Source organism: Prionailurus viverrinus, chromosome E1 (genome assembly GCF_022837055.1).
Source record: "Prionailurus viverrinus isolate Anna chromosome E1, UM_Priviv_1.0, whole genome shotgun sequence".
In the NCBI taxonomy this organism is placed as follows: Eukaryota; Metazoa; Chordata; class Mammalia; order Carnivora; family Felidae; genus Prionailurus; species Prionailurus viverrinus.
The window spans coordinates 41,090,031-41,111,194 of NC_062574.1; the positions used below are offsets into that span (position 1 = coordinate 41,090,031).

Sequence of the window (21,164 nt, forward strand, 5' to 3'; positions counted from 1 at the left end):
ACACACCTGATCATTCTAGAAAGATGCCTTTCCCCGACACCCCCTTCGTGCACGATGCCGCGCTCTGGGGAGCTCCGTTGATAGAAGTAACACGCACAAACCAATTTAGCCAGGGAGAGAGTTCTTAAAAACGACTCAGTGTCCCTTTGTCTCTAAAACCAAAGGAGAGATGAATTGAACTCATAAACTGATAAACAGTAGCTCATAGCTAACTAATAAAACCAGACGCACACTAACATCCCAGGCCAAGAGACTCTCACAAGTTAACCTCTTATTGGTTTTAAGGCAGCAAGTAAAGTCCTCTGGTCCACATGCCTTTCTTCTGCCCAAGGAAGGGAAGGTCAGGAGGGAGGGTGGGAATCGGCCATCGGGACCCCAGCCAGTGCACGCTTCCCCACAATCCATCCCGTCTTATCTCTCCAGGCCCCAAATGTGATCGAAACGCACTTGGGTTCGAGAGCCCGTGGCCCCATCTGGCAGGGTCTGCTGGGAGCGTCTTCTTGGTCCAGCGCCCCCGGCTCAGCTAGCTTTCCCCTCGGCCACGCTCTCCCAGGGACAGATGACCTCCTTCTCCTCGGCCCGGTCACCCGAGTCTCCTGTCCCGGTGTCCTCCGAGTCCATCAGGCAGGTCCCACTCTGCGTAGGCACGTCCATTTTGATCTGGAAAAAGCTTCAGGCACAAAAGACAGGCAAGTGCATAGGGACAGAAGGGACACCAAATCCTCAGCTCACCCTGACGTCCCTGGAGGAGAGTGACACCCAGGTGTGTCTGCCAAAAGTTTCGTGTGCCGCCACCGGCTCCGCGGGTCTCTTTCACTGGGGGTAGAAGGGGACTCCTGTTTCTCTGCTGGACGCAGGCTCCTTCAAAAGATGCTTTATTTTCATGTTGGAGGGGCTCGAATTGTTAGGGTTGGAGCAACCAACAGGAGCGTGTTGGCTGGTGCAGGGATACCCCTGACTGTCTCCCCAAAACCAAATAGAGGCAGGGGGCTGATTCCCAGTTTTGCACCGTCTACAACTTTCCTTTCTGCCGTTGGTCCAGCAGCTGGCGTGCACCCCCTCAGAGCCTTTGTGCTGCCCCCGGTGACCTGCCTCCGGGCGCTTGGGGTTCTCAGAACTCAGGCTTACACCCAAAATGGAGCTGAGAGGGGCCACCTCTCGGGGGAGACTGGGCACGGTCCTTTTCACAGGAACACCTGTAGAAGCAGGAATCCCCGCAGGCCCCTCTGAGAGCCTGCTCGGTCGGTTAAGCATCTGACTCGGTTTCGGCTCAAGTCACCATCTCACGGTTCGTGGGTTCGAGCCCCGCGTGGGCTCCCAGCTGGCAGTGTGGAGCCTGCCTGGGACTCCCTCTGCCCCTCCCCCGCTTACTCCCTCTCCTCTCTCTGTGTTTCTCTCAAAGTATATAAATAACTTTAAAAAAAAAAAGTACAATGGATTCATTAGACTGACTTTCTGGGGATGGGGCAGGCTGGGTGGAGCACAGAAGGGGGAAAAGGTGGAAAAGAAAGACTCCCATTCCTTTTTCTTTCTTAGGAAGCAGGCGAGGGCAACGCTGTTTCTGGAAACTATCCAGCGGCCAAACAGCCCTCTTCTCGTGTCTGCTAACCCAGAATCCTCATTACTCACCCCCCACCCCCAGTTCTAGACCGTGCTCAAGCCCATGGCCTCGGTACCCAGCACAGACATACACGCACACACACAGACATGCGTGCACGCGCACTCATGCGGAGACATATGCACACGCGCATGCTCACATGCAGGCAAATGTGCAAACACGTATGCTCGCACAGGGACAAATGTGCCCCTGCGCTCACACACAGCACAATCCCTTCCGGTTCTTACTTGGCTACTCTCCTGGATTTCAGCCGTGACACCTGCTGGCCCGCGTCCCCCAGGGGCTGCACCTTCCCATGGGACACGGGCGGGCACTTGGGCGAGAGCCTGGCAAAGACCGGGGAAGCCGAACAGCCCCGTCTCAGAAACCTGCTGAAGGACAGAGCCACGCGGGCCTTGGGCCGGACCCAGGGGTGTTCGGCCGAGGCCTCACCCCCGGCGGTGTCGGAGGGCCCCGGGCAGGCCCCGGAGGCACCAGCGGCCCCCGTCTGCTCCGAGCTCTCCGAGGCCACCCTCATAGGCGTGGGGCAGATGGTGCTGCTGGGCCTCCGGATGAAGCGGCCCGGCGAGGGGAAAGGCATCCTGGGGGAGCGGCAGGAGGGGGAGAAGGGACCCGAAGGAGACGGGGGCACGCAGGTCCCTGTGTACACGGCCAGGTGGGGGCTGGGAGCGGTGTGCTGGCCCGGCTGCAGACAAGGAAAGAGAGAGTTCAGGGTGAGTCGTGGGGGCTCAGGGACACAGCCCTCTGCTGACTTAGCCCCTTCCTGCGCCCGGAGCACGGCCTGGTGTGGCGGGCCCATTGGGGAGCTGGGAAAGGGGCCCGGAGCCCCCTGTGATGACAGCCCAGCCACACACGGGCCTCCCATCAAGGGGCCCGCCGGTCCCCGAGCCCTGGCCACGGTGCCTGGAGCTGGACATTTGCATCCAGGCTGACCTTTGCTGGGCCTGGGATGCTGGGGTGAGGCCAGGCTGGCTTTCCAACTGCCCTGAACCCCCGTCCCCCAGCAAACAATGCTTAGGACCCACTAGATGCCATGCATCCTTTCTCTGTCCTTAGTTCCCAGCCCGAGGACACTTTTAACAGAGCAGTGGTTATACGAGAAGCCCCAGCCCGGACCCTGCTCACTCCTCCAGGCTTGAGACCACCCCACCTCGTCCTGAGCCCCGACCCCGTGTCCAACTGGCCACGCCTCGGGGGTCGCCAAGCCCCTGCACTGGCCATGCCTCCCGCGGCAGAACAGGGTGGCCGGGAGGGGAGGCAGAGTGGGCATCGTGGGCTCATCGCTGGAGAAGGGGAGCATCCCGACCTCCCTGGGCTCCCGTGGCCCCAGAGTCAAGGAGCGGGAGGGGGGAGGGGCAGGAGTACTGGACCAGCAGGTGTTCAGCAAAGAAGCTCAGGAGAGCTTGGTCTGAGCTGACAAAGTTAAAGTTGGAATTTTCAGGGAGGCTCTCTGCTGTCACCCCTCTGTTGTCACCGCTCTTCCCTCCACAGATGGGCCTCCGAGGGCCCATCGGCCCGGTTCGTCATGCCCCGTCCTAAAGGCCTGCTGTGGCCTCTCACCGTGTCAAAGCCCAGTCCTGGCAGGGAAGGGGGACCCTCTGGGACAGCTGGGCCATCACTGCCTCCAAGAGAGAACTGGAAAGGACTTCCGTGAAGAACAAACCCTCTTTGAAACTGGCACAGCCACACGACGCCCAGCTTAGAGAAACCTGCCTGCCCCGGGGGCCTGGGCACTGCCCCGGGGCCGAGGGAGGGCAGCTCCGGGCGCTGAGCTGGAGGCTGCTGGCTTCTGTGGGGTATGGCCTGGTTTCCAGGTCCCCTGAGTGTGCCGGTCCCAGCCGGAAGAGAAAGGGGCAGGCACATCCAAGGACAGCTTTTAGAGGAAAAGAAAGGCCAGGAGGCCACAGAAGTCTTTGCCGTGGGGGACCGAGGGGGGACGGCCTCCATTCTCCCCCACCAGCTCCCTGAAGTTCAAGTTCGATTCCATTCTGAAACAGCAGCTGAGAGCCACTGGTACTGTGCCTCTGCTCAGGTCTCCACAGGCCCACAAACCAGAGCCAAGGCCCGGACCTGGGGCCCCAGGGTTAACATACGAAATCAAAACCCCTGGCCTTAACACGCAGCGAGAACTCAGGAAACGTGAGGGTCGAGGCTGAGCACATTTTGTGAATCATCGCACTTACTTCCCAAAGCCGCTCAGTAAGGCCACCAGCTCTTACTATGCCCATTAGACAGACGAGGGAACGAATGCTTCGAAAACCGAGCCCCAAGGACAGGCCACCGGGGACAGGGCCGGCTTTGAAGCCGGGCCCGTGGACGGCCGAGTCTGCACGTGTAACAGCTGGCTGGCCGTCTCAGGACGGCCTGCCCATCAGCGCACCCCGGGATCACCCCGGGTGCTGCTGCAAGTGTGGATCCCAGCCCCACCAGACCCGCTGAAGGAGAATCTCGGGGGGACGCAACCCAGGGAAAGCATCTTCTAACAAACACCCGAGGTCACGGTTTTGTTATGTCCCGTTTGAGGAGCCCCACGCCATGCTTCTAACACCGTCCTATAGGGCAAGGGGTCTCCACTTAGGACACAGTCTGCTGACCAGAAGAGCAATAAAGGAGAAAGCTGGGCCCTCATTAAGGGTTTGGGAGACAACGATTAGGTCAAAGGGTCTGGCCCTGTAACTTCTTAAGCGTCTGCTATACGGTAGGTAATCTAGCGTATTATCTAGTATCCAGAAAATTGAGGTCTAGACGGGCTCATTGCCATCCCAAGGCTCTCACAGCCAACGGGGACAGTGATATGTACAACACGAAGGTGGCCGCTAACACTCCTGCCCCCGTCTTCCAGTGTGGATGTGAACTAGAAATAGCACACGACAGCCACTCCGTGCTCAGGTGACGTGATATGGCATAGGTGACATCAACAAAGGATTACCTGGGTGAGCCTGACCTCATCACACGAACCCTTCAGATCTGAGTCACAGACCAGGGACAGACGTCAGACAGGGTTTGAGGCACGACAGGGACTCAACAAAGGAGAAATTCTCCAGGATTGGCTTTGAAGGTGGGACAGAGGGGACACAAGACGAGGGATAGCGCAGCTTCTAGGAGCTGGGTGCAGCCATCAGCTTAACGGCCAACAAAAACGCTGGGGCCTTGAGTCCTACAGTGACAAACTGAGTCTCCACAACAACCTCAAAGAGATTGGAAGCAGGTTCTTCGTAAGAGCCTCCAGATAGGAACACGACAGGCTGGTGTGACCTTGGGTGTGAGACCGTGAGCAGGGGGCCCGGCCCAGCCTCACCTGGCCATCGGTGCGCGAACAAACAGCTGTGTGTGCGCTGTTGCGTTGCACACCAGTAGATAACTAACACAGAATGAGAATCCCATCCGAGGAGTGTGAAACCCCAGAGCCCCCTGCTTTGTCTACTGATCCATAAGGCCATCCCGTTGCCTGTGGGGTTCAGATGGGACCTGGGGTCCTGGAGAGCGGGCTGAGACACCAAAACTAGGCAATAGGCTTTGGTGAGAGAATAAACTGACTGAGGACACCCTACCTCCGGTTCATTCTCTTGAATCCCACTTACTCAGAATCTGTGATAAAGTCATTATAATCCCCACTTTACAGATTAGGAAACTGAGCCTCGTGGAGATGACAACTCGACCAAGATCGTACAGCTTATGACAGGACAGGACTGCCCTCCTTAATTCTGTGCCCTCCTCCCCACCCCACTCTTCTCCCCCATCACTTTCTTTTCCAGGATGAATGACAAGACAGGTGAGGAGTGGCCACCGTCCTGCTTTACTCACCTGGCCTGAGAAGGTCCTTTCTTCTGGGAAAATAGCCATTGACCCCATCGGCCCCGGACACCCAAAGCAGGAAGGCCTTTTTTACCCCCTTCCCACCAGGACTCTGGCCCCTCCCACAGAGACCTGGCCCCTCCAGCCCACGCCACGCCCACCCCTGGTGTGACACAGCAAAGCAGCGGCATGCAAGGCACGTGGCAAAGAAATGTGACACACGGAGACACGGTGAAGCTCTGAGAGCTCTGTTTTATTAGGCAAGGGAGTGACACAGGGGGAAAGAGCGTGGAATGGAGTGGGTACATTGACATGACGTCACAATCGTAGGCTTTTTAATGGCAGGCAAGGCAGGTAAGTGCAAAGAGGTGCGATTCGTCTTCTGTCTAGAAACTGGCTGAGAATCTGAAGGAGTCCTTGTGGCCCCCTGAACTCCTGCTTCCTAAGCCACATTCAGGTTCAGCATGCAGTGTGCACAGCACCCTCTCCGGTCCCTCCTTGCTTTCCCCTCGCCCACTGCCTCCAAAAGCAAATAAGCAAAGTTGGCTCCGTGGAAACAAATCCACAAGGGTGGACACATCATTTCTCCTACCCACCATCTCGTGTGTGGCACAGCCTTACCATCTTGAACGGACCCTTGCTTTAGCCACAAAACTTGGACAGACTCATAGAGCACGTGACATCAATGGCCCACCCTCATCCCTTCAAATATATCCTGATGGTCCCCGGAGAGCTGGGCGGCCCACACTGCAAGACTCCGAGAGAGCAGAGAAGTGAGACAGTTTAAGTCAACAAAGCTAAAAATGCACCCGAGGGAATGCCCGGAATAGTAAAGAGTAATGGATCACCGTACTGGACGAACACCGACAGGTGCAAGGAAGCCCAAGGTTACTCTAAGACCGTACGCGACTAAGGATGGTGGTGATGATGGTGGCGATGATGAAGATGACGACATTGACGGGGTTGGTGATAAATGGCGGTGATGGCGACAGTGACGATGGTTGTGACCAAGGTGACAGCAGCTAGCATCTATTGAGCGTTTATTATATGCCAGGCATTATCTTATGTACTCTTCTTGTATTTTCTTGTCCCTAGCCCTCGTATTAACACAACCCTCACAAGAAGAGCAGTCCTTTCTCTAAAAGCCAAGCTTGAAAACGACATTCTACAAAGGAAAGCCTGGCACTTCCCAGCATGATTTATATTCTAGCATAAGAGACGCACCACCATAGGTGGAGAAACTCAAGCTGTTTAAAGCATGGCGTTGAGGAATCAAGAGGGTGCCTAAGTACACAGAACACAGAAACTATCACAATCGTTTAAATATATCGATAATGCTGTCCAAGTAAATACTGTTTTTGATGCTATCTGAGATCGAGACAGACCCTGCGGGGGCCACTGTTATGTTTGACACACAGAAACAAAGCCCCCAGGAACAGCTGTCACCTGCTGGGGCCCAGCGGCCGACGCTCTTACAAAACCGCAAAACCGGATAGGGACCTGGGCTCCCTTTGCTACCAAACACGCGAATCTCCTGGTGGAGCCCCCCACCCCCCACCCCGCCAGTCCTCCAGGCCAGACAATCCTCTCCCCATCGATCCCGTTCCGTCTCACGTTGCAGCCATTTGCATCTAGGCATCGATGCCAGCCCCTGGAGGGCAGAGAACCTGTTGCCCATTTCTGTACCTGTCCCAGCAGCCATCACCGGTTCTTACATAGAAAAGGTGTTTAGAAACGTGTGGGACGTGGCTGCTGCTATCCAGGAGCGAAGCCATTTATCTCCTACCCTCCTTCAGATGCATTTCTCCGGCTTCCTTATTTATGCATTTATCCGTTAAAGAGTGATAACTGACCCTGTTTACATCCCTGTGCCTCTCATTAGATTGCGGGGTCCCCGTGTGCCTGACGTTGAGAAGGTTTCCATTAATACGTGTGGCGTATCTACTCTGTGCCTGATACGGAGCCCCTGGGAGTCTGCTGGAGGGTGGGAGACATCTCACTTGTGGGAGGTGGATGGCTGAGTCACAGACAAACACGATACACTTTGTAGCCTGCGGAACTCCCGATGTGTTGGACGGCCCGCCATCGTCACCGCCACTGTGCCGGGTACGCGGTCCCAGCTCACAGGGGGTAACCAGAAGGGACAGCGCATCTCTCTGGTTTTGTGCTTCTCAAACTTTCCCAGGAAAGTAGGACAAACAGCAGGAGAGCCGGGTAAACATCCTCTCCCAGGAGTCTGAGGGTAAAGCCTAAACCTGCCACAGCCAAGCATGAAATGTCTTTGATGTCTCAATTTTTATCTTAAAAAATTCATGTACGTTTTGCATTCTAATTCATACTATATTCATGATGATTTTAATGCAAAAAAAAATATCTAAAATTACCTAAGTGTCCTCCCATTCCAAATCTTCAAGCAAAATCGAGGCCCCAGGCGGGGTACCCTCCGGGAACTCACAGAGTCTGTTTCAAGAAGCGTGGATCCGGTCCTAACCCCTCACTTCACAAATCGGGAAGCAGAGATCATAAGTGACTTGTTCAAGACCACATGGCTGGTGGCAGAACCAGAGACCAAGAGGCCTTCTCCAAATCCAGGGCTCTTTCCCTTCCTTCCTTCCTCCTTTCATTCATCCACTCAGGTAAGACACGTTTCTGCAGAACCCATCAGGATTCAGAGTGATCCTGGGCAAACACAGCCCCTGTCCTGTGTCATTCCATTTACAACGGCCATCACCTGAAATTCCTTCTGGGGGTGCCCTCCCTGCATCGGAAAACTTCCAACATTCTCCAAAAGAGAGACGACCAAAGCACACCTCAGGCTGTTCTTTCGGAGTTTAAACTAGTCTACGACTAGGGAAAATGGAGAGAGTAATGGAATCATTTCAGTGACATGAAACCAAGAGCTGTAGACTCCTTCCAATGGCCTAAAAGGTCCCCCCTTTGTAACACTCTCTACAGGTTTTATCATCTATGGGGGCTGTTGGTCGCAGTGACGGCTCCAATTCGTCCCTCCCTGTCTCCACGTCTGTGGCGATAAGACTTTAACATTTCTCTCGCTAAAGAGCTAGAGTTTATTTCCTCATCCCTTGATTCTAGGCTGGCTTTGTAACTTGATTTGGCCAAGGAAATGAGGTGGAAAACCAGGTCTCAGCCTACACCTCAAGACTCTGACGTGTTTCCACTGACTCCCTTGCAATCCGCCATCACCACAGATCATGCCGCGGCCAGGCTGTTGGTGGACAAGAGGCACGAGAAGCAGAGAAGAATCGTTCCGCTCGTCCCAGCTTAGGCCACCACAGATCAAGGCCCCAGGCATGGGAGTGAGCTCCACCAAGATCAACAGAGCCACACAGACGACCCTATACCCAGGAGCAATAAACACTGATTATCGTGTGACGCTCTAATCTTGTTTGTCACACGGCAACGGCTGCCGATACCATTGGCTTCGTTATTTTTGGTCAGTCCTAGACTATAAACTTCCTGAGACAGAGGCCAGGCCGTTGTATTCGCCACTGCCTGGCACGTAGTAGGTACTCAGTAAACATGTTGAAGGAGTGAGTCCCTTTGCTGCGTAACGTCGGTCCCTTGCTCGCGGCCTTGCCCTGTCGCCTTTGCGTTCTCACACAGGTGTATGAGGTGAGGCTAGCTTCCAGAATTACCTTGTAGGCCTCCCAAGGTCAGAGTGTGAACTGTCCTCTCCCTGCTCCCTGACCACAGGGCTGGCCTAGCCTACAGCTACAGAGGAGAGAAGCACGAACATCGAGAAAATATCCAAAGGAGGGGCGCCTGGGTGGCTCATTCGGTTAAGCACCCAGTTCTTGATTTCGGCTCAGGTCATGATCTCACAGTCTTGAGACCAAGCCCTACATCAGGCTCTGAGCCAGGTATGGAGCCTACTTAGGATTCTTTCTCTCTCCCTCTCCCTCTCCCCTGTCCCGCCACAAAAAAATAAAAGAAAATATCCCAAAGAGTATTATCTCTGACCCTAACTCGTCTTGGAAATGTCCAGCCGTCTACCATCCCTCTTCCCACGAATGAAGTCACCATCACCTTTCCTTTATCCAAAACGATATGGCCTTCGTCATGAGGCCATTTCACCTTGACTGCCCGGGAGGCTTCCGACTGAGCCCTTCGTCTAATTAATCTAACTAGCCCTTCATACTAATTCCCCCAGCAGGTGTCAGGCAGTGGGGAGACAACAGGGAAGGAGGGAGCTCACCAGCCCTCACCGACCGTGACTAAGAACAAGCTCAACAGGAATGTCTCAGCAGGACCCTTCCAGAAGGTGTAACAGAGAAGCCCAGGGGAAGTGCATCTAGGGGGGACCCTGCATCTAGTGCCTCAGAGGCATCTCAGACTGCTTTAGAAGCGGAGTCTGAATCGGAGAGGTAGGGTGAGGAGCTCCATTAAGAAGAACTATGTCTTGGGGGGCAAGGCGGTCTTCCTGTTCATTTTCCAAAGCAAACGGTGCTACACAAAACAGCCTGTTTTCTTTGTGCTTCCCACTCCAAGAACCCCCTCGGTAAGAGGTTAAGTACTAAGTTAGCGCTAAGTAAGTCACACAGCACCTGAGTCAAGGGACCTCCCCGCCCCCCACTGCTGCCCCTGTCCCCCCACGAACTGGAGCTCTAGTTGCGGTGACACTGTGAAGTCCACCCCGAAGGAGGTCAGGGGGCTATGGCATGCACCTGGCGACCCCGCTGCCCCCCCCCCAACGGGGCATAGAATTCTCTAGACTCTGACTCTGCCTTTCTTTGCGTGCCTCTCCCGCACGTACGCCCCCGCCCCCCAAGGATTCTAGATCTATTTAGGAGGCAGCTCTCTTTTGAGTTGGCTCCTACGGTCCAGCTTGCTCATGACCTGGGTGATGTCCACCGTGTTGGCTGCTTCTCGAGCCTTGGCTTCTTCTTCCAGCTGCCTCAGGATGACGGGGCTCGGGCTGGAACGCAGGTGGCGTCGCATAAATGGGAGACCGGAGCTGGAAGGAAGGACAAGGCTGTGGTTGGTGGAAAACCACACAGCTCGCCCAGCTGTGCCACTGTGGCACCTGGTGGGAGACGGGGCTGCAGGACCCAAATCTGGGCTCGTTCCCTCATTCTCCTCGTGAGCGCCAAGGGGGCGCCCTCAGAGCCGTGTTCTACCTGAGCTCTTTCTCCCCCTTTGGAGGATGGACCAGAGTGAGGACCAGCCGCCATCGGATTCTAGGCTAGGCGCGTGGAACACTGCCTGTCGTGGTGATGACATACCTCCTACAATGTTTAGAAATCAATGTGTCAACTTAACTTCCCATGGGCTCTCTCTGAAAGAAGGGGGCAAGGAGAGTTTGATACTGGAAGACCAATGGTTCTTGCCTTGGGGGGGGGGGGGGAGGGAGCATTTGTTTTCAAAAAGCCAAGGCTCTGGGAAGGAGGGAAAGAGCCGGGCTGTCCAAGGGGGCCAGGCAAGACCAGCAGAGAACGCGGGGGGAGGCCTGGAGAGGGTTGGTGGGCTGGTGGTACTTTGTGCATGCACCACGTGAGTCAGAACCTCTCCAGAAGTCAAACATGGGTTCTTGGGACCCAAGTCTGTCTCCCATGGCCTTGGGGACCAGGACAAAGCTCCAGGCGTCTGACAGATGCAGGCAGTGGCGAGCAGCTGAACCACCCCCATGCCTGGAAAACAAGCACTTCAGCAGCAATGGTAGACTCCAAACCTAGGACCTCCCCAAACCTCTGGACTACAAAAGCCCGGAGAACTCTGGCATCCACTCGAGGGAAGAAGACGGCTCCCTTACCAGTGAGTCGTGGTTGAACTTGGGTCGCCCACCAGCCCAGCCCAGGGGGGAGTTTGGAGCTCGATTTAACGGATTCTAGAGAAATTAAGTTTCACACATTGGCTGACACTCACGAGCCCTGGGACGAGCCCACACGCCCTGCAACCCGCACACACTCACGGGCCGGGTTTCCCTCATTACAAAAGCATCACCCGTGTGTCCTCGCTCACAGGGCCATTACCAGATAAGTACTGCACCGGGAGCCTCAGGGCACCCGGCACCCAGGGCCCCCTGGATGCTCCAGAAAAGATGCCAGCTGATTTCTCAGGTCTGCTGCCTGCTTATAAAACATCTGGAGAGAGGTATACAAGACTTCCTTTCCTTCCCCACTACTCTCTGGCAGAACTTCCGGAGCCATTACGCTCCTTTCTTGTGACTTAAAGGAGAAGCTTTCAAGCCCCCAGGGACACTGGACTCCCTTCCTTACCGGGCAAACCTAGAAGAATAGCACCACAAAGCCCTCTTTTCTCTCCTTTTTATAACAGGGCCATTATCCTCAAGAATGAAACTAAGTTGGGTTTTTTTTTTTTAAGCTCCTTTGATAAAGGCTCCCGTCCAACCACCCCTCTTTTGAATTGACTGGAGACGCTGGAAAAGAGCCCAGCATGGGCTGAGCCTGCAAACAGGGGAACATTTACGAACCATGGGGGGTGCGGGGGCGGGGAGGGGGGGGGAGAGGGATGAACAGACCACGTGCCGTCACTGAGAAAACCCCCACCAAAGTCCCACAACTTCGTTCATGCTGTCATTTGGTTACTCTTTTGAATCTTCAGTCCCTCCCTATAGAGTGTTCGTTTACCCCTCCAGAACTGCCCAGTTACTGCCCTTCAGGACACTGCATCCTTTGCCCAAGGGTTCTGCCAGTTGAGATGATCCACATCTCCAAGGAGGAAGTGAGCAGGAACCAGTTAACGGGGGACTGGCTGACAGGCAGTCCCTGGAGTCAACAAGAACACTTAGAATGTCACTGTCGTTTTTCCGCATCAGTCCACCATTTTTCTTGAGGCATAGTCTGCTGTGCTCTCTAAGGTCTTAGGACATTCCAAGGATACAAGGATGTAGCTAATTTAATTCCAGTTTCAAGGTGAAGAAGTATAGCAACTTTTTAAAAAAATTTTAAATTTTCAATTTTTTAATGTTTATTTCTTTTTGAGAGAGAGACAGAACACGAGCAGGGGAGGGGCAGAGAGCGAGGGAGACACAGAATCCGAAGCAGGCTCCAGGCTCTGAGCCGTCAGCACAGAGCCTGACTCGGGGCTCGAACCCACGAACCGTGAGATCATGACCCGAGCCGAAATCGGACGCTTAGCCGACTGAGCCACCCAGGTGCCCCAAGCAGGCTAGCAAATTAAAAAACCAATGAGATGCTTCCATTTGCCATAGGGTAATTATCGGTCTGATAATCAGAACTTTTCCAAACCAGAGTAAGGGAAACAAAACTTAGTGGCAGTAATTACTAAGGAAGTCTTGCCGGGGTTAATTCAGGGCATTATGAAGCCAATGAGGCAATCATACCCCTAAGAAATCCTTCCCAGTTCCCAATATTTTCATCAAGCAAGTATCTCAATCATGACCATTTGGCTGAAAAAGACCCTCACTTCTCTGTAAACAAAACAGCAGGCAACCAGCAATTACAGTCCATGCCACTTGCCTTCTCTTGGTGGTTTCCTGAGGTTCAATGGCTTTGGCCAGCATTTCCTTATAGATTGGAGATTTTAAATAGCGAGCATAAGAATCCTAGGGGGAACAAGAGAAAAACAGTAATTACGAGAGGGGAGGTGTCAAATCAAACACATACACTTGCTGTTTTCAAGCCCTCCCTGGGCAGTCAGATGGCAAAGTTAAGAGAACCTGTACCCTTGCGGGAAAGGCACTCAGGTGTGCGGCTAAAGCAACTGTGGTCAAGTACGGCCCCTGGACCCGCAGAGTCAATTTCACTTGGCAACTTGCTACGAATGCACATCTTCAGGCCCCCTCCCCAGTCCCACTAAGTCAGAAATGCCCAGGATGGGACAGTTGGAGTCTTAAGAAGCATCCCATTGATTCTGTTACACTTTGGTTTAGAGAACTGTCTATAACCCCCCCCCCACTAAAATCCACCTGGGGGGGCTTTAGCCAAGTAAGCATGAGAGGACATCTGTATCCCACCTCTCCTGCCCAGTATCTGCCTCCAAGGAAAATGAACAGCCATGAGCATGGAGTCCACCTTGATGCCCATGAACATCCCTTTCTGCCCTGAACTTAGATATAAAAGCGAGACAAAACAAAACAAAACAAGGGGGCACCTGGGTGGCTCCGTCAGTTAAGCATCCGACTCGATTTCAGCTCAGGTCATGAGCTCACAATTCATGAGTTTGAGACCCACATCGGGCTCCGCACTGACATTGCGGAGCCTGCTTGGGATTCTCTCTCCTCTCCCTCTCTCTCTCTCTCTCTCTCTCTCTCTCTTTCTCTGCCCCTCTCACACATGCTCTCTCTCAAAATAAGTGAATAAAAAGAAAAAGAAAAACCAAGACTCAGATTCCTCTTATGCGGGTATTTCCAGGTTCAGAGAACTCGCTTCACAAATGCTCATTACGTGCAGGTTCAACTCAAAACTCTCGCTCTAACAAATACGGGACAAAGCCCACAGCAACGACGTAGGGACCTAGGGTTTTTTAAATTTATCAAAACAGTTCCATTCTAAAGACTGAGCGGTAGCGGTGAAAGTTACAAGAACTAGGACAGAGGTTGGGAGTGGGGACTATGGATTGGTGGGTCATGTTGACTTTATTGTCATAGGACACAGCCTCTCGTGACACACAATCTACTAAGCGTATACACTGTCCTTAAGTTACCCACGGCTCTGTTTTTTTCTGGCTACTATCTGGCTTTCCTGGGTATCTCTGTAAAAGGCTGTATAAAAAATCACATTAAAAAAAATTTTTTTAATGTTTATTTATTTTTGAGAGACAGAGACCAAGTGTGAGCGGGGGAGGGTCACAGAGAGAGGGAGACACGGAACCTGAAGCAGGCTCCAGGCTCTGAGCTGTCCGCACAGAGCCCAACACGGGGCTCTAAGTCATGAACCGTGAGATCATGACCTGAGCCAAAGTCGGACACTCAACCGACGGAGCCACCCAGGCACCCCCCTTTTTTTCATTAAAAAAAGCACATTTTTAAGAATCAAAATGTGGGGTGCCTGGGTGGCTCAGTCGGTTAAGCGTCTGACTCTTGATTTTGGCTCAGGTCATGATCCCAGGGTTGTGGGATCAAAACCTGACTTGGGCTCTGAGCTGACAGTGCAGAGCTTGCTTGGGATTCTCTCTCTCTCTCTGCCCTTCTCCCTCTCTCTCTCAAAATAAATAAATAAACATTTTAAAAAACATAACCCAGGGGCGCCTGGGTGGCTCAGTCGGTTGAGCGGCCGACTTCGGCCCAGGTCACGATCTCGCGGTCCGTGAGTTCGAGCCCCACGTCGGGCTCTGTGCTGACCGCTCGGAGCCTGGAGCCTGTTTCGGATTCTGCGTCTCCCTCTTTCTCTCTCTGCCCCTCCCCTGTTCATGCTCTGTCTCTCCCTGTCTCAAAAATAAATAAAACGTTAAAAAAAATTAAAAAAAAAAAACAACATAACCCAGAAAGCTACCTGAATTCACACAGGGTTTTACCAGAATCACACCACATTTGTCTCTTTCGGGTACTAACCTCCCCCTCCTCCAGCGAATGAGATATTTGCTTAGGGCCAGGGCCACCTTAACTGCCACCACTCTCGAGAAGAGACTAAGAGCTCAGCCTCTGGGTGCAGGCAGACACAGCTGGACTCTCGACTCTACCTCCGGGAGACCCTGGACAAACCACTGGACCCTGAAGAAGCAAGTCCTGTCCCATGGGTTGTCCTTGGTACAAAGTTCCATGCTCTGCATCGTGACCACGCCTCCCAAGCTGCTCGGTAAAGAACAGCTGTTATAGCAATGCTTTCATCACCAGCGTCATGACTGCCTGTACGGCCACCACAGAGCGACAGCCCCTAAGGACACACACAGCACCTGTAAGTGGTCCTTCCCAGCCACCAAGACTGGGGGCTCGGCAAGGTTCCAGACCAGCGGACAGGTGCAAGTTGACCATCCTGCATCTCAACACCAGCAAAGGAAGCCACCCGGCATCTCCCTTTGTTCCCGTATTTCCCTGGTGCCTGGGAAGGGAAGGGCTCCCTGGCCCCGACGCGCCATCAGCACTGGCCCCACCTACCTTCTTCATGAGCATGTAGATGTGGGTTTGCGCGGCATCCAGCACGTAGCGGTGAGGGTGCCTCAGCCCCTTGACCGTGATGTCCATGGTTTTGCCATCTATGTTTATCCACCGCCTCGCCCCGGGGGCCAAGAATAGCCTGGAGCAGGGAGGGAAATGTTAGCGAGTAGCTAACCCAAGTCCGTGAATGAAAGTTCACAGCCGCTTGGGAGGGAGGGACTGACATGACTCAGGTCACCGGGAATGAAAGCGGTCCTTTTTTTTCAGGAGACAGGAAAGAGCCCTGAACAGGTTGTCACGTGACATTTCTCAGACGCAAGAAAACAGTCACGCCAGTCTTCAGAAGGGGAATATTTAACTTTAGCGTCCCCCACCCCTAAGAGAGAAAACAAAATGTTGGTGGGCAACACCAGGCGTTAGAATAAAGAATCCAATTTCCAACGTAATGCCTTCTGCCTCATTCACCAGGATTTGGGGCCCACCCGGAACCTCCAAACAGGTGTCCCAGGGCCCCTGCTCTCCTTTGGCCCAGCCTAGATGTATTTAGAAAAAAAAATATTTTTCAAGTAATCTCTATCCCCAACATGAGGCTCAAACCCACTGCCCCGAGATCAAGAGTCATCTGCTCCACTGACGGAGCCAGCCAGGAGCTCTAGATGCATTTAGAAATGAATCTCAAATGCTGGGTCGGGAAGCAACCTATAGTCCCAGCGCCCAGAGGGTGGATGACGAGGGCATCCTTGCTAATGGTCCCAGAGAGAACCCAAACCCAGCCACATGGCTCCCCACTGTTCCCCCTTCTGAGTTGTTTCAGGGTTAGAGATGCGTGAATGTTTTGCCACACTATGCAGCTGTACGTTAAAATTTGGAGATTTAGGGGCGCCTGGGTGGCTCAGTCGGTTAAGTGTCCAACTTCGGCTCAGGTCATGATCTCGCGGCTCATGAGTTCGAGCCCCACCTCGGGCTCTGTGCTGACAGCTTGAAGCCTGGAGCCTGCTTCAGATTCTGTGTCTCCCTCTCTCTGACCCTCCCCTACTCACGCTCTATCTCTCTCTCTCTCTCTCTCTCTCTCTCTCTCTCCAAAACAAATAAACATTAAAAAAAATTTAATTTGGGGATTCAGACTAACATTACATACCCGGGGACCCTGGAGAGAAAAGAAGCTGCTATAAAGGTGAAGACAGCTAGTTTTCTTACAGTGGATTTTTGGAGTTAGTGGGGGGGGGGGGGGGGCGGGCAGTCAGGTGCCACTGTTCCCGGGAAGGATGTCACAGGACCTTCCTGGAACCACAATCCCTCCGTCACCCCTGTCTCTCTCGGTGCACAGTCCTTGCGTGGGAGGAGGTGGACACGTTGTTGAGAAAGTGCAGAAGCCTCCAAGCGTGAGGCCCGAGACCTCCAGCTCTTGCCTTCGGTGTTATTGGTGCCTTTCCCAAAGTTGCAGTGGTCCACTCTGAGTCCGCTGGAGGGACACCAGAGGTTGAGACGGACGAGTGCACAGAGGGGAGGGGCCGCCTGGCCTGCTGCCCCAAGCTCAGCGCCACAGTCCGCTGGCTGCCGGGGACTGGTCCCAGCCCAGCACAGCAGCAGGGCTTTGACAACCATGGCTACGCATGTGAGTACGACCCGAACGTGCTGGGCACTCAGAGCCCAATACTGGTGTCCTCTACGTCCAGTGCTCGGGGGAGGGAGGGTGCAGATCTCAACCGCTCGGCACCCGGCAGCACCGGCTGTCTCTCTCTCTCTCTCTCTCTCTACCGGGCCATGAGAGGGAGGCCTGGCCCTCTGAGGCCCTCTGAACTGGAACCCCTGCTTCCTGGGTAACACAGAGGGTGGCTTAGGGGAAAGGCAGGGCTGGAGCAGAACAGACTCACTGCTAGAACGAGCAAGTGGGGCCTACAGCCATTAGGTGCAAGATTAGAGATGTACGCACATTTGTACGCCCAAGCGGGGTGCACGGTCCCAGAGGCTTGGGGGATCTCCCTCTCTTCGTGGTCCTGACTTCTGCAAGATGACTGGGGAGAGGAAGTTTTCCCACACCACCTGCTGTCTCTCTCCTCTCAAACACGCATGTGCACACACCCCTCTCGGGACATTTAAGGGGGGGGTTGGTCAAAGACAAAGCACTTTGCACTATAACTCGGGGAAGCCTGCTTTAACTCCTGAGCACATCCCCCTTGGTGCAGGGTGGTGACATCATGCGCCTTCCCAGACTTTCTTCCGAGGGAGCCCCAAGCCTTAGCGAGGAGATAGCTATCCATAGCACGGCAGGTGCAGTGACTAAGGCCCACACCAGGAATGCGGTCCCTCCCATTCGATCTCAACCTCAAACGCAAGGGGGTGGCCAGCAGAGGCCCCCCGGGCAGCTCTCCCAACAATCTGGCTGGTCCTCACTTGTAAATCTCCTCCGCTTTCTCCTTGACCTTGGACTGATCTCCGTACTTCAGATCTTCACAGGCTTCCCAGAATCCCAGATTCTCCCCTGCACGAGGAGGAGGGGTCCACGCAGATGAAAGCCAAGCAGGAACGAAGGCGGGCGAAGAAAAGAAGAAAGAAAGGAGACAGGTCAGCTGGGGTGGATTCGGTCCCCAGCCCAGTGAACACCTTCCTTCCCTCTGCAGAACAAACCAGGGCACCCTGTGAGGCTAGACAAAGATAGGACTGTCCCAGGCTTGCCTGTCTGGAATTTAGCTGTAGCAAATATTGCTCGAGCAAGTCGGCATCTGATTAGGCTTGTGAACATCTACTGCTACACGACAGGCTTTCTCCATAAAGGTCCCCGTTTGCTTTGCTCATGTTCAGTGACTGCACGTGACTTCTGCCTCCTTGGCGTGTATAGCCCCGCCCCCCCCCTTTGATAGCCCCTCCAGCCAAAGGTGCTTCCAGAGAGGCTACACAGGCAGCGAAGCCGACAGACTCACTCTCAGGGAAGGCCTGGCCAGCGGGGGACATAACAGAGGATCGCCCGAGCCAGACAGACTCCAGAAGGAAAAGCCAGTCTCCTCCCGAGCCTTCCCTTCCTTTCAACGTAAAACTCTCTAATCCGTCTCCACGGCACCCACAAGGAAGGTCAATACTCTGGCGCCATCGTCCCAGGTGGCCATTTTTGCCTGAGAAAATAAAGATGATCACACCAGGGGGACAGCAAGTGCCTGTGTGTGTGCACACGCACGCACGTGCTTGTAAATCACGGCACACCGTGGTGTGGGGAAATAGACAAGAACTCTCCCTCGTCTCCTTTCATAGCATTTTCTGGAAAGCTCCCAGGTGCTTCGGAATGGAAAAAGCCGCACAATCCTAAGCTAGTTGACGTCTGTCCCATAACCCTATACAGGTCCCTCCTCTTCGGCATGAACTTCAGGGTGTTCTGAGGACTGAGATCACAGGCACGAATAAACAGGCCAGCGACGCTTTTAAGGGACAGCCGTCGGTTTCACATCGGGTGCAACGCAGACCACCTCACCCAGGGCACAAGATAGCTGATTGCTTTAGGTTAAATGAGCGGTTATTCACAACAGCCGAAGGTGCGAAACAAAAATGTCCACCAGCAGGTGAATGGATACCCAGAACATGGTCTATACCTACAATGGGATATGATTCCGCCTTCAGCCTCTTTTGCTTAATGTTTATTGAGTTTTGAGAGAGAGTGTGTGTGAATGGGAGATGGACGGAGAGAGAGGGAAACAGAGGAGCGGAAGCGAGCTCTGCACTGAAAGCCGCGAGCCCCACGTGGGGCTCAGACCCACCAACCTGAGATCATGACCTGAGCTGAAGTCAGACGCTCAACTGACTGAGCCACCCAGGTGCCTGATTCAGCCTTCACAAGGAACAAAATTCTAACATGGACTACAACAGGGATGCACCTTGAAATAAGCCAGTTCAAATGGACAAAAAAAACACATATGATTCTACTTATACGAGGTACCTAAAACAGTCACATTCACAGAGAAAGGAAAATGGCGGTCGCTGGGAGCTGGGGGAAGGGAGGCTGGGGAGTTAGTGTTTAACGGGGACAGAGTTTCCATTGGGGAAGATAAAAAAGTTCTGGAGTCGGATGGTGGAGACGGTGGAACAGCAGCGTTGGAGATACTGAACCAAACTGTACCTGTAAAGATGGTTAAAATGATACATTTCATGTCATGAATATTTTACGGCCATAAAACACTAAACAAGCACACGAAAATGTGTACATGAATGTGCAGAGCAGCATTATTCGCGATAGCCAAAAAGTCTTAACCACCCCAAGCGCCACCCAGTGATGAGTGGATAGACAAAATGCGGTATATCCACACCGTGGAGTATTATTTGGTCGTGAAAAGAACTGAACCACTGCCCAACGCCATAGCAGAGATGAACCCTGAAAACGCTTTGCTGCGTGAAAGACAAAAAGCCACACAGTGTATAATTCCATTTATAGGAAATGTCCAGAACAGGCAGACCCATGAAGATAGAAAATAAATGAGTGGTCGCCTAGGACTGGGGGAGGGGGGACGGGGGTGGAGGAGAAAGTAATGGGGGGCAGAGGAGGAGAGAGGAATAGGGCTCGACTTTTAACGAGTAAGGGGTTTGTTTTGGAGGTGGCGAAAACATTCTATAATTCTATAGTGTTGATGGTTGTGCGACTTTGTAAATGTACTAAAAATCACTGCTTTGTACACTTTGAAAGGATTATGGCATGTGAATTACACGGTCTGTGTATTTATGGTATGTGAAGTCTATCTCAATTTTTTTTTAATTTTAATTAAATAAGAAAACCGATGATTCATCTTCCCTGTTTATATCTGAAGCCTTGGGAATCTCATGAGGGATCACCAAAGTTTGTGTTGGTTTTTTTTTTTACATTTCTTTAGTTTGCAGGGTGGGGGGGGTAGAGAGAGTCCTACGGGGGTCGAACCCATGAGCTATGAGAGTGATATCATGACCTGATCTGAAATCAGGAGGGATGCTTCACTGACTGAGCCACCCACGTACCCCATCAGAATTAACAGGGAAGTCTTTTCAACGTGATCTCGCTGTCACTAAGTAATGGACAGGATCAGCCCGGGGGTGTGGTTTGTCGTTTTGCCACTAGATGGCAGCCTATCCTCTTATTCTCCGGTTGCTCCAGGGGCCCCAGCTAAAGGCACTTGCCTTTCCCATCATCTGTTCTGGGTTTTACCGTCATCATGGCAATTAGGCTTGATTAGAGACGATTGTCAGGGATCCACATTATAATGTGATGCGCTGCATCAGGCGGTCAAAGAGGCTAATGGCCTGTCCCCTGGGATTAGTTCAGGAGCAACCCCCCCCCCCCTGGACAAATGGGTCCTGGGAGCCAGCAGCTGAGAAGCGAGGTTCAAATGGGATGCTTTGCAGGGCTGGGGGGATTCAGTAAGCAGATGACGAATCCCACAAAAGCACACATCTCAGCCAAAGCTGGTGAAGCCAATTGAATGTTTGGCCTGATGAAACCGGTTTTAATCTGGCCTTTCGTTTTCCCAGGTGTTTCTCGGGGCAGTGTGTTTGAAAAAGTCACCAGTGCCTCCCTACCACCATGCGGGGACACCCAGCGTGTGTGTCTCTGAGACACCAGGAGTAGAAAACGGGGCCCCGCCCGTCCCACTAAAATCGGCACACTCCCAAGGCCCTGAAGGAAGTAGGGCAGGAGCTGAGATGGTTCTAGAGCTCAGCCATGTCTTAGAATCACCTGGGGGGTTTTCAGACCTGCAGAGAACC

At 53.4% G+C, this 21,164-nt stretch overlaps 1 protein-coding gene across 2 annotated transcripts in view; it reads right to left on the reverse strand.

The window, feature by feature from the left end:
* Window positions 1–360: 360 nt before the first annotated feature.
* RGS9 (regulator of G protein signaling 9) overlaps window positions 361–21,164 on the reverse strand; it is a 70,714-nt gene continuing 49,910 nt past the window's right edge. For both annotated transcript variants that reach the window (XM_047834026.1, XM_047834025.1), the window contains exons 14-19: window positions 17,844–17,931; window positions 15,450–15,588; window positions 12,874–12,959; window positions 10,271–10,388; window positions 1,846–2,303; window positions 361–670 (exon numbers count right to left, since the gene is read on the reverse strand). In XM_047834026.1, coding sequence (XP_047689982.1) covers window positions 520–670; window positions 1,846–2,303; window positions 10,271–10,388; window positions 12,874–12,959; window positions 15,450–15,588; window positions 17,844–17,931 — 1,040 coding nt within the window. In that variant the 3' untranslated portion in view covers window positions 361–519. The remainder of the gene's footprint in view (window positions 671–1,845; window positions 2,304–10,270; window positions 10,389–12,873; window positions 12,960–15,449; window positions 15,589–17,843; window positions 17,932–21,164) is intronic.